This window comes from Pygocentrus nattereri, chromosome 6, assembly GCF_015220715.1.
Source record: "Pygocentrus nattereri isolate fPygNat1 chromosome 6, fPygNat1.pri, whole genome shotgun sequence".
Classification (NCBI taxonomy): domain Eukaryota; kingdom Metazoa; phylum Chordata; class Actinopteri; order Characiformes; family Serrasalmidae; genus Pygocentrus; species Pygocentrus nattereri.
This window is the reverse complement of record NC_051216.1, coordinates 31,470,709-31,484,022: the sequence shown is the minus strand read 5'-3', so window position 1 is coordinate 31,484,022 and position 13,314 is coordinate 31,470,709. Positions and strand designations below refer to the sequence as shown.

The window sequence follows — 13,314 nt, the reverse complement described above, 5'->3', positions numbered from 1 at the left end:
AAGTGGAAGATTGACTGACTGACTGACTGTTTTGAGGGAGGATTTGAAAGTAAGGCGAATGGAATTTGGACAGTTTAGTACTAAATTAAACCTGAACATGACAGAATAGATGTAAAGATTTAAATGTAAGACTGGTTAGGTTTTGTAGCCAGCTGTTGCAATTTAGGACTGCTGAAAGTAAAGAAAACGCATATGGCCTTAAAGATCTGTCTTGGTTGCTAGGCAACAACAGTAAATGTTATTCATGCTTGCAGATGGTCAAACGTGGCGACAGTTTCAAGGTTGAATTTTTCTTTATTCTTGAAGGGCGCAATGCTGTCTGTAGTATTTGTGTGCACAAAAAAAAACAAAACAAAAAAAAACCTCACAAAGTGAAAGTTAACATCGGGACTGTGGCTCCAGAATTCAACGTCACATCATGGCCAAAACAGAAGTCGGCAAAAAAAGGTGAAGAACTCTGTACAGTCAATATCTTTAAAAATAACACAAGGACAAAAATGTTCCTCTTAAATCAAAATCTTTTTCTTTTAGTGAAATACAACAAAATAAATTCTATAAAATAAAACAGCAAAATATTTAAATATAATATGGTGGGCAGAATAGTTTCATTTGCAGGAGTATTTGGTGTTTTTTTTTTTTTTTTTTTGACAATCCAAAAAACAAAAATTCAAGTTACCAATTAAATACAGTATTTACTGATGTTTACCTGTACTCCTAAAGAATATTACTTTACCTAGCTCAAGTTGCCACATGACTAACCAGCAGTTATTTTATGGTACAACCCTGCTTTTTATGTCCATTCTGCGCCAATGAGTCCCCAGACAGAGCCTGTGTTCAAGTAGAATAAGCAAGTCTGTTGACTTTAGTGGCCAATGTCAATCTCTGTAGTTTGTCTAAAACAAGGTTCAACCAAGGAGAGACAAACAAGCAAACTGAGTAGTCCACTAATGCTCCAGGCATCCTGGCATAGCAAATTGTTGCATATACATTTTCTCTTTCTAAAATTCCTATAAGTCAAAGTCATTTTATTCCCACCACAGACTCACTGCCAAATGTTAAATTCTAGGATACATATGTGCAATTGAGAAGCCACTTATTTCTTAAATCGGTTTGAAAACATTGTAGAAGTCATGGGAAAATAAGGCTCTTCAAAATAGCTGTGGATTAAGAAGCACAGCTGTTATGATCACAGATTTTCCCTTTGGCTACACTAGTCTGGTGTGAAGCCATGCTAAAATGTTACAGCATATTAACTAGAGCTTTCAAATGATTAATACCAGAACAGAAGAAAGGCAATGAAAAGTTTCCAGAACTATGATGCACCACCACTTTCACATCAACCTACCATCAGGAGAATAACCCAACCAAATCCATCATATGCCTACACTACAGCAATCTCTAGCGCCGGAGGTGGATCAGATCAAGTCGGAGTTGACGTGGATAAAATGATTTTTTTTGAGCTGAATGACCAAAATGGCCAAAAGGCAGACCAAACCTCACAACTGAGTACAGGTGATAAAACGGGCCTTTTTTTTGTCTTGTACTTTTTTTTTTTTTTTTTGTATGTTTTTACATTTTTCAAATTTCGTTTCCATAAATCTGCAAGTTTCCAAACAGCACGTGGCGCTGCTGGTTTTGAACAGTCAAAAACATTTAATATAATATGTACACCGCTGTCGTAAGACAAGTGCATCAGGCCTGGCTTGTTACAACACCATACACAAGTCCACTGCAGGCAGGTTATAATACTGCAGGGCAGACAGTGAATGCTCCACCCCAGGGTTAGAAGTACAGGGAGCAAAATTTTCTGGATACACAGGTTCTGGAGTGATGCTGCATGGTGGGGCCTGGCCTCGCTCTTGGATCGAACTACTCCAGAGAGCATTCGGGTGGAGGACAGGAGGATGGTATGGTGCTAGTCCTTCGTCTGGGCAGGTGGAACCTCTTCTGGGGGCTCCCAGTTCTCTTGTGCTCGTAGGCCTGGGCGCTGAGGATTGTTCATATGCTGTGCTGCTGGGCCTGTGTATGGCTGACCATGTGGAAGGTTGTTCTGCTGAAAAAGACAAAAGACCATCTCACAGCATTGCTTTAAAAAGGGCAATTGCCTCTAAAGTCTAAAGTTAAATGTGTGTCAGTCAGTTTTACACAAATTTCCCACTATCCCAGATGCAGCCAATCAGTAAAAATATGTTTGGTGCCTGAAGTTTGCTTCTTTATTTTTGTACTCGAGCTAGGAAACTGCTCTATTATACTAGAGCTAGGAACTGTTCAAAATATATTTAGGCTTCTCTATTTCCCATTTGAAAGATACTATTTTTGAACCTTTAAACAGTAAAGGATGACCCATATGGGGTTCAGTGGTACCTGCTGATACTGGGTCCCTGGAGAGTGAGGGTACAAAGAGGTGTCCTCTGGTGGAGAAGATTCCTGATCATCAGGGGCCTCTTGATCATCCGGCTCCTGAAAGAACAATAACTGCTCAGTAATTATAATCCCAGCTCAAAGAGAACATCAAAGAATGTTATATTTGATTGAAAGCATTTGTGCATATGTGATGACAAACACCATCACCTGGCAAAAATAAAACCAACTCATCTAGACCTGCCCAGGCGTATTGTAAGTTTGACCCAGCTTTAGCTAAAAACTTCAATACACATTCGTTTCAGTAGTTAGATGAATGTGCTTGTGATTTAGTTGAACGTTAAAATTCTTAACTTCCAAAATATATAAAAACAGACGTTACAGATAACCAAGATGAGAAAACGCACAGAACCCAATGGCAGACAAAAAGACAAATATCCAACACACAATCACAGCACTCAACAAGAAACTTAAAAGAAATATTTTAAAATGGCAAGCAACACAGAGTTTAAAAGAACACGCTAAAAGAAGGCCTGGCCTGCACTTTTTTACCATGTAGATATTACAGAGCTGGCCACAAAAACGGCAATAGAATTAAATAATTTTTTTTGTTCTGCAAGTTGATTACTGGGTCTGATTTCTGTTCATCGTGGTTAGACATCAGAACAGTACTTCTATAACCAAAAGAATCCTATAAACAAAGGGGGAAAAGAAAAAAAAAAAAGACCAAAGAACTCAAACACACAGATTTCTACAAAAGAACAGCCATCAAAGTACACTATAGCCAAGGCTTAGAGTTTTCGATCACTTTGTGTATGACACATTAAGACTTGAAGTTGGGGAGGAAGAAACAGTTTGAGTTGAAAAACACTGAGATGAGTACAAGAAATAACAGTTAATTAAGAGCTGTTTTTTGTTTGAGGGAGAGGGTAATGGACTTGGCTACACCACGCCCTGTGAACACCAAGAGGTTACGCAGATGGCACCAGTGTGGCCAGGGCATACGAATCTTACAGTGTGCTGAGGCTGGCCTGTCACTTCCCCTGGCAAAAGCTGCTGTGGCGAGGACGGCTTCCGGCCTGCGTCCTCTTCAGACACCACCTCGTGCTTCATTAAGTGACACTAGTTTGAAATGGCAGTTAATAATGCATACTGTACACTGTACACGTGTCAAACGATGTCATGTGGATCTATCTATACTTGGAAACATGTAACATTATCATATGGCCATCAATTAAGCTAAGCTGAAAAGGCCAAAGTTTACTTGGTTTAGCAAATTAAAAGGAACAAAGCTATGATAAACTAATAAAAAAAAAAGAAAAGAATGAAAAAACACAGTACATAGAACTACTTATTTATACAAATGCCAACAGCAAAATATTAACATTTTGACTGGGAAAACAAAAGTCTGGAAATTAAATTGTCGAAAACTCAAAGCCCTATCTATAGTTAAATACAGCACTAGTATTCTGCAATCAAAATTTCAGTAAATAATAAAAATAATGCTACAAAGGCAAATATGATTTCATAAACAGGTCCACTTAAGCTTTTCTTGCTCTTTTCTCCATTATAGTCTGGTATATAAACATTGATTTCTCAAAAACATACACTAAGATAAAGAGTTAATTAGATCTACTGAAGTGAAAATAAATTAGGGAAAAAGAAATTGAAAACATTTCTAACAATTTGTGAATGTATGTAAATTAGAGCAAAATGGAAACCACTGCAACTGCAAGCTGTATTAAAAATAGAAAAAAAAAAACAGTGTTGTAAGGGTTTTACTCCTTTCTGCAAGCACCCAACCTCGAAACTAGCTATGAAATATGTGATGGTACAATTTAAGCTACATAGAACATGCTACAGTCATGACTTCTCCTACCTCCTCTGGGCACAGTTCACAGGCCTTGGCTAAGGTCATGCGTGCACTGTGGGAACGCTCGAGGAAGTAGCCATTGGAGGTCTCATTGCTCTGGACAGGAGGAGACCAGTTGTTATAGGTATACTGGGCATTACCAGTGTATGGCCTGCGCTCTAATTCATCACCAAGCCACTCTACTGCCCATGTCCACTTCCTCTTCAGGTCTCCGTTACTCTATAAACACAAACAGCAGATTGTTATAGGAATGATAATTATTCTACTGTCCTAAAATAAACAAGTACGCATGTACGGTCTCCTAGTTTTTTGTTGTACCTGAAGGATCTGATAAGCCACTGAACAGTTGCTAAACAGGGCCACCATGCACTTAATGCACTGGTAAGCTCTTTTCTGATAGTGGTTTTTCGAGCGCTGGATGGTGTCAAACAACCCATCACGGTCATCTGGGATACCCTTTAGCACATTGTGTATCCTGGTGGACCAAAAAGGAAATTAAGAGGATTTATTTAGATTTATTCAGTGTGTTATTTAAAAAAACAATGACTGTTTAAAGACTGCCTACATAGCAAGTTTAGGCTGACCTGTGAGTTTGCCAGGAGTCTTCAATAAGCAAGATCTGTAGCAGCAAGTCCAGGTAAGGCCTTAATTCATATGTGTAGGAATATGCAACCTGTAAAAGAAAAAAGGAAATAAATAAATCAATAAAAGGACGAAAAATAAAAATAATCAAAAAATCCAAAAATCACTAGCTGAATCAAGTCTTTGAAACATAGATGAAATATTAAAAAGATTAAAGTAAATAGATCAACAATGTGACAAAATCAAAATATTTCAAATAATTTTGAAAAATGAAAATTAGAAGCAGTAATTATAACACTATCTTTGTGCCAATCAGACGTGTGCAAACAGAGCAGCAGCAAAGCAACAGTGAAAGTGTCAGCAATGTGGAACTACTTTGAGGTTTCTACAAGGGACATTAGACAAGCTATTTTTAATTTTTGTTCATGCCGAGTATCAGGAGCAGGAAAAACGCCTGAGAACTTCATTACATGCTTGATACCATTTGAAAACACAACAAACCACACGGAATGTAAAACTATCAAAACAGAAGCAAACGTCAGTGCTGAAGTGCAAAGTTTAACTAAAGAAATAATTAAATTCATTACATCAGATGACCAACTGTTCTCTGCTGTCAAAAACACTGGATTTTGTGACACACCTACATACTTGTAGTCTACATAATGCATTATTTTGTGTTTATGTAAGCTGTTTTTATATATTGTCTGCTTTTGTTGTATGTGGTTCCAGTTTTCAGCCAAAGCACCCCACATGTCAGTTTTGACCAAGAATTTTGATGTATCGCTGACTAAAACTAAGCCAAATCCAGAGAAAAGCTTCTAAAATCAAAATGATGGTCCAGAAAGTATGCGTTTCTTATCTGAATGCTGAATGCAGTGCTTCTTACTTGCCACAGAAGTTCACTCAGCACAGTGGAAGAGAACTGAGGATTCTCCCAGCAGCAGAAGCGCAACAATTTGATGGTCTCCTCTGAGTTACTACAGTCCTCAATTATCTTTTTCACATAGCTGGTGCGCACAAACAGGATCTCAGCCACCAGCTGCTGCAGAGGCATTATGGGTTGTGTCAGGCTGGGATCACCATATGGGTTCGGAAGAGGAGGGTTACCTATTATGAAAGATGAGTACCAGAAAAAGTGTTAACAATGGTAGAGTATCTTCGTACAGTATGTGCACAGTAATTGTGTTTATGCCCTCAGCTCCAGGCAATGCCACCAAGGCACTGAAGCCTGGAGATGGCTACTTTTGTCAGTCACATGACACTGAGCAAGGATGTGAATCATCAGTGGGCAATGGGAACTGTATAGAGTAAAACAAATTACCAGTATACAGAATACAATACAAGGTAAAAGAGACTCACCATTAATTGAGGATTGCATACGGGAAGCTACATCGCAGCAACGCACCAGTTGCGACACCACTGTGTACAGCTTTCCTAGCTCAGCATACTGGTACTTAATCGGTGGGCCTGGGCCCTCGTCCAGTGCCACCAGCATGAATGTAGCAGGCACGCTAAGCTTCAACAGCTGTGTCTTCTCAGCCAAGCCTGCAAGTAGACAGCAGAAATCATCAGAAGTTCATAAACTGCAGCTACATTTGGTGGTCTCTGTTATGTAATGCTGTACAGCATTACTCTAAACTGGGTTTTGTCATGTTGTTCATAAAGAACAGGGGATGTGTTCACCTATCACTATAACAAGGAGAAAAAAGGAAAAAAAAACAAAAACGGTGAAAACAGGTTTGTAGGGGTGGAAGACATGACAATGACATCATTATCATAATAAATTACTATAACAGATCATAAGTTTCCTCAACCCATCATTAAAGAACACTGATCAGAATTAATACAATGACATTTAAATAGGCTCCCAAGTATTGTAGCTGTTAATCATATGTGGCACTACTGTTATGGTGATGCATTGTGTCTAACAATACTTTTTCAATATCACATGTTGAACAACAATACTTTATTTATAACTACTCAATACAACTTAAAATACAATCAATTCTTTATTGAAACTGCCCATCATGAAAAAATAGATTTTTACTTTGTGATGTAGTATGTAAAACTGCCTACCATTTACTCCCCAGTATATATCATATATGGATATTGCAAGTTAAAGAATCTCTTGCTTAAATTCAGAGCATATTGGTCTTTTAAGCAAAAATGCAGGTTCCTTACCAAGATTGGCATACATGACAAAGAGGTTGAAGTACTGCTGCAGGTGGCGGCCATGCTCTGACACCTCTCTCCGTAACAGGTTGAGTACAGCACGAAACAAATGGTCACTTAGGCTCAGATTATCACAGCCCTAGCCACAAAGCCAGAAAGAACATGATCATCAAGAGAGAAATAAAAAGCAGTTGAAATAAATGAACGGACAAAAAAACCCCCAAAAACAAACAAAAAAAAAACAAACAAACAAAAAAAATACGAACAAACAAACCTACACTTCAGTGTTCACTTCATTATGTACCCTACAAACTCACCTGACTGGACGGTCCTGGTGAGGCAACCGGTGATGGGTAGGGTCCATCTTGCAAGGAGAAATGTGCAATAAATACTACAAGCTTGGAGAAGGCTCCCCGGACCTCAGCACTGGGGCACTCAAGCAGGTATTCTGAGAAGCGGTTTGTGTAGGCAAAGAGGGCGTTGTGTGCAAACCAGCAGCGTACATTCTTGCTGTGTCGAAGCAGGACGCACAGGGCATCATACCTAGGAAGAGATTTAACACGCTTATTCTTAGGGTATTCAAAATGCAAAAGCTTGTTAGATAAAGGTCATTATTATTATTATTATTATTATTATTATTATTATTATTATTATTATTATTATTATTATATTATTTATATAATTATTTTTTTTTACACAAATTAACAAATAAAACTAAACAAACAAACAAACAAAGCTCATATACGTACCAATCACTAGCAGGGCCACGGACAACTTTCTTGGTGTGGAAGCCTGTGCTGAAGAGAAATCTAGCGGCAAGCTGAATGCTAATCATAGCCATTTCTTCTGCTTCAGGCAAAAGATGGTCTTGGCCTAATTAGAGTAGAAACAATGAAGTCAAAACGAAAATGACTTCCAAAACTCAAGCTGGTGATATCCATGTATGCCTTAAAACAGGACATCAACACAGATAACCAGTCAACTTAAAATTCAGGTCTTCAACATTTCACTCACATTCTACATGATGATTTCATTCTGTTGTGAATCAACAGCATAGAAAACATTCTGAACAAAATAAATCAACCTCAAAACATGCACATAAGACCATAGCCATTAAAAAGGAAATCCACAGAATGTTAAAAATTTTGGCATGATTAAATGACTAACATGTAAAACAAAGTCATTCAGAATGGTCTGATGTGAAATGAGCCATTCTAAACAGTTTCTAATACAGAACTGATGACAGCGGTGGTGATCATACACACAATGCGTTACAGAAACTTTCTACATGAAGTAACAATTCTATTCAAGTCCAAGCTTCAGATTCACCACCATTTTAACATCAACATACAACACTTCAGACGATATGTAGGTTCCCTGGCAGTTCTGGATAGTAAATAAAATAGCAGTATGTGTGCTGTAGTCCTGGATCACCACCAAAAAATCAGAGTTGATGAATTTCTCAAGGCACAATTTCTCAGACCAACCCAACCTGAATGTCTTTGCTTAAAATCTCAATAATTAAATGATATATTTTAAAAACAAAAAACAAACAAACAAACAAAACAATCCACAGAGTTTCTCTAATTATTTTGTGCATACCTAAACTACTGGCTGTCTGAAAAAGTTCAAGATCCACTGCAGCATACAGTACTGAACTATTATAGTTTACAAGCACCATAACTTTGGATAAGCAGATGTTCACAAAAGGTGCAAAAGACGGGGTAAATGGAGCAGTTATTACCAGACTATCACTATGATTTTAGTCCTATTCTGTTATTAATTATTATTATTTTAAACAGACTGTATACTCCCTGTGTCTGAAGATTACTGTGGCTTTTTTCCTTCTACAAAATGACTGATAATATCCTGTTTTTTTCTTAAATATGCATTTATTCAAATATTCAAATAAAGTATTTATATATATTCTTGGCAGCCCACATAAGCTAATAAACACTGACCTGTGCATGCCAACCAATTAAATGCTACTGTGAGGTATAACCTGCCTATTTGCTACAGCCATGAAGCCTATCATTTTATATGGCTAACTTGCATGGACACACTGGTCTTCGTTTTTTACTTTTTTTTTTGTGACAAGGCATAAACTGAGCAGTTGCTCCCGCCTCTGTAATTCATGCAGAGCTCTCATCCCATGCAAGCTGCTTACAGACATCCTGTGGTAAAATTACTTCACCTACATATATCTGGAAAACACAGTTCAAGAAAGCTATGATCCCAATATCACTTAGTATTAGAAATGCTACTTTTACCTGGAGGCGGGTTCAGATAGACACTATTACACGTCAGCAGTTTCTTGACAAATTGGAAGTACTCCAGGCTGTACTGCATGCGGCTGTGCATGAACTGCACATTCTGTTTGCGCACACTGCACTCGATGGCTGAGGGCATCTTCACCTGGTGTGGCTTGCTGCTCAAACTTAGCTCTGAGATGTACTTCACCAGCTCACTGTCCTTGTCCAATGAGTCCATGCGTTCGTAGAACAAGATGTAGGCATTCCACCAGCGCTTCTGTCGACGGTAAGACATACGCTTCATCATGTGGTCAAACACCTCACCCATGTACTCGCCCCCAAAGCACTGGTTCTTCATCTCCTCATCGTCATCCATCTTGCATTCTGTGACATCGCCATCGTCAAACTTGTACCAGCGGTTCCTCTCACCCTCTCCGCCGCTGCCATTCCTCTGGATGATGTAGGAGTAATAGTGACCACCACTAGCCTGGCCAGAGTGCACCAATACTCCCACAAGTCTGTAGCGTGAACTACAGGGTGGCTCTGGCTCCGAGGGTTCATTCTGCTGTATCACCTGCTGGAAAATGTAATAAATCAAAAGACATTTTTCTGATTATAATCCAAGTGTACACATTAGCCTTTTGGTGCATTACATGTTAAACTGTGTAGTAGTACCTGATTCTCAGGGTGCACATCAGAGCCCTCCAGCTTGGCTACTCCTGCTACAGTGTAGGGTTCCATGTCCAGTTCCCGGGGAAACTCAAAGTAGTCATTGAACTTAATGGCACACTCGCGTTCCCAGTCATAATCAAATCGCTTCAACTGAATGGCCAGAACTGGAGGCAGTTTCTTAATAAGCAACCGCTTTACTGTGTCTACCTGTAGGAAACGTAATACAACACAGGCTTAATCCAGTGCTGCACCAGTGAACAGTCACATCAAAGAATTAAACATCACCTCAAAACAAAGAACATACTTTCTTGTTGCATTTTTCACAGTGGTAGGCATTAGCACCCTCAAGTAAATCCCCCTTTACATACTGCTCCATGGAATCAAGAAGATTCTGATGGTTTCTGATATCTACATTCAGTGTTGTGAAGGATTCCTCACATTCATACCTGGGGGAAGACAATCGACAAATATAAGCAAGCATGTAACCCTGAACTGATACGACTTAATATGATTTAAATAGCATTATCACCAAGCCTACCTGTGAGGACAACCCTGACAGATCTTTTGATCAGCAAAAGAACCTCCAAGCACTTTGCTTAGCATAGCAGGATGGCCCAGTGCTTTCAAAGCCTCGTCTAAACTATCGACAAGTGAGTTGAAGAACTCAAGGGCATCATGCTGCTCTCTCAGGTTCACTGGCTCACCCCATAATCTGCACACAAAGAATAACAAAGACAGAGTCATGTTAAGTCACCAGTCATTAGTTTAATAGCTTTCAGTGTTCTGCACACTACAGAAATATGCCATCGCAGGTAAAGGCTTGCACAGGCAAGAAGCTGAAACTGGACTTGAACTGAACTTTACAGAATTCGGTGATTGCAGACACAGTTTTATAGTGCTTTGCTTTCTTACTAAGCACTTGATCAACAGAAGAGTAGTATTTAAAAAAACAAAACAAAAAAACAACAAAACCCACAAAGGACATGTGTGACAATTGTGACAAAGTACTCAAGGCTAATAGCTGCTTTGGAACAGCTGGGTCCCCATTAAATGTGTCACCGAAGAGATGATGTGCCAGTGCTTTAGCTACATTAAAATATTAACACAACCTCTTCACCACATGAAGGTGATGTACTGAGCAAGTCATTATGTTTCTACAATGAAGACATCCCTGACTGTTTCAGACTGTTAAAACAGTGTCCCTTTGGCAAGCTGTTATTTTATTTTGTCCAGGACAAACATGTAATAAGACTGAAGAGAGCATGCAGAAAAGAAAATGTGAATGTGCAAAATTTATGCAGGCAAATTCCTTAAAATGAAAACAAATCTAATAAATACATGACACATCAAATTATTCAAAAATACCCATGTTAGACAATTTTCAGTGCATCCATATAAAATTAATTTTAGTTGCTTTTTGTCCGCAAAAGTGTAAAAAAAAACAAAAAAAACAAAAAGAAGCAACCGTTCAAGCATATATACAAAAATAAAGCAAAAAATTTAATTTCTATATATAAAATTCAAAATAAAATATTTTGGCACGATTTTGTTCAAACCTTTAAAACAAAAATGTTGCAAAGCAGGGCAACTTTAAAAGAGATACACAAACATACATTTTTATATTATATTTTATATATATATATATATATATATATATATATATATATATATATATATATATATACACATATATATATATATACACATATATATATACACACACACACACACACACACACACACACACACACACACATATATATACGTATATATACATATATATATATATATAAACGTTATAAACCTTTCACTATGACACGCAGATGCGTAGAATGTACTTACACATTCCGATTGGAGTGTAATCGGATTCAGGCGTTTATCCGGCTATTATTCTTCTATTTAACGGATTATTTAGAGGATTACCCACCTCGTTCAATTGGATAGAAATTGTATTCCGAATGGCCTCAATAGGACCAGACTATTCCGATTGAGGTATTTACATGGATGTATTCTATTCCGATTGAGCTGTTATTCGGATTATTAGGCTGCATGTAAACGTGGCTACATCCTGTTTACATGCTGTAGCACTGTGGTATGACACTACGTCTTTAATGAAGTCCAACTTTGTGTAATTTATTTTTGTTTGCGCAGTACTGTGAAGTCCTATAGGCTGTGACTGAATAAAACTTGAAGTTTAGTTATTTTCTTTTGTTACACATCTCTGAACTGAGACACAGTAGTATGTGACTACATGTCTTATATTTGAGACTACAGCTCCCTAATCTGTTACAAATCCAATTTTGTGTTTTGTAGGTTCAGTATTACTGCTAGTATGTGAGTGAATAAAACTCCCTTACAGTTTTCTCCCAGCAGTTTTGAACATAAGTACATTTATCATAAAATGTGTTCACCATTTTAATTGTAACCTTTCACTTAAAAATCCTTATTTTCTATTAAAAATAAATTTAATTTGATTAATCGCGATTAACTATATGAAATTGAGATTAATCATGATTACATTTTTTAATCGTTTGACAGACCATATTTTAATATATATATTGGATATATACAGTTGTGCTCAAAATAATAGCAGTGTCTTTAAAAAAATGAGTAAATGTCAAAATTCTTCTAACAAATTGTACTTTAATGAACACAAATGCATTGGGGACACAGCACATTCTATTCCAAAGCAGGACAATTGGGAAAAGTAATTAAAACTCAAATAATAATAATGATATTTCACAGAAAGTCAGAAACGTAATGTTCAAAAAAATAGCAGCGTTGACATCTTTTCTTGGAAACTCAAAAATGTACTGCACAAACTAAGAAATTCTTGATAAGTCAACTTGGTTGAGTATCCTAAACTAATATTTTGTTGCAAAACCACGGTTTCTGATAACTGCTTCACATCTGTGGTGCATGGAGTCAACCAATTTCTGGCAACGGTCAACAGGTATTGCAGCCCAGGCCAATTGTACTATATTCCACAATTCCCCTGCGTTTCTTGGTTTTGCCTCATGCACTGCATTTTTTATGTCAGCCCACAAGTTTTCTATGGGATTAAGGTCCGGGGATTGTGCTGGCCACTCCATCAGTTGAATCATGTTCGTTTGGAACCATGCTTTTGCTCGCTTGCTGGTATGTTTTGGGTCATTATCTTGTTGAAAGGTCCACCTCAAAGGCATTTCCTCTTCAGCATATGGCAGCATGACTTCTTCCAATATCCTGATGTACTCAAATTGATCCATGATCCCTGGTATGCGATAAATAGGACCAACACCGTAGTAGGAGAAACATCCCCATATCATGATGCTTCCACCACCATGCTTAACCGTCTTCACTGAGTACTGTGGCTTGTATTCTGTGCTTGCAGGACGTCTGACGTACTGTCTGTGACCCTTG

At 37.9% G+C, this 13,314-nt stretch overlaps 1 protein-coding gene across 13 annotated transcripts in view; it reads right to left on the bottom strand.

Moving 5' to 3' along the window:
* Positions 1 to 274: 274 nt before the first annotated feature.
* usp9 (ubiquitin specific peptidase 9) overlaps positions 275 to 13,314 on the bottom strand; it is a 42,272-nt gene continuing 29,232 nt past the window's right edge. For 3 of the 13 annotated variants that reach the window (XM_017695265.2, XM_017695267.2, XM_017695270.2), the window contains 15 exons: positions 10,451 to 10,624; positions 10,217 to 10,358; positions 9,916 to 10,119; positions 9,259 to 9,817; positions 7,738 to 7,861; positions 7,306 to 7,531; positions 6,998 to 7,127; positions 6,176 to 6,361; positions 5,703 to 5,923; positions 4,819 to 4,907; positions 4,553 to 4,709; positions 4,241 to 4,453; positions 3,376 to 3,483; positions 2,365 to 2,460; positions 275 to 2,053 (listed from right to left, as the gene is read on the bottom strand). In XM_017695265.2, the coding sequence (XP_017550754.1) occupies positions 1,916 to 2,053; positions 2,365 to 2,460; positions 3,376 to 3,483; positions 4,241 to 4,453; positions 4,553 to 4,709; positions 4,819 to 4,907; positions 5,703 to 5,923; positions 6,176 to 6,361; positions 6,998 to 7,127; positions 7,306 to 7,531; positions 7,738 to 7,861; positions 9,259 to 9,817; positions 9,916 to 10,119; positions 10,217 to 10,358; positions 10,451 to 10,624 (2,767 nt within the window). In that variant the 3' untranslated portion in view covers positions 275 to 1,915. The remainder of the gene's footprint in view (positions 2,054 to 2,364; positions 2,461 to 3,375; positions 3,484 to 4,240; positions 4,454 to 4,552; positions 4,710 to 4,818; positions 4,908 to 5,702; positions 5,924 to 6,175; positions 6,362 to 6,997; positions 7,128 to 7,305; positions 7,532 to 7,737; positions 7,862 to 9,258; positions 9,818 to 9,915; positions 10,120 to 10,216; positions 10,359 to 10,450; positions 10,625 to 13,314) is intronic. The other 10 variants (XM_017695268.2, XM_037539609.1, XM_017695269.2 and 7 more) reach the window with 9 other exon arrangements.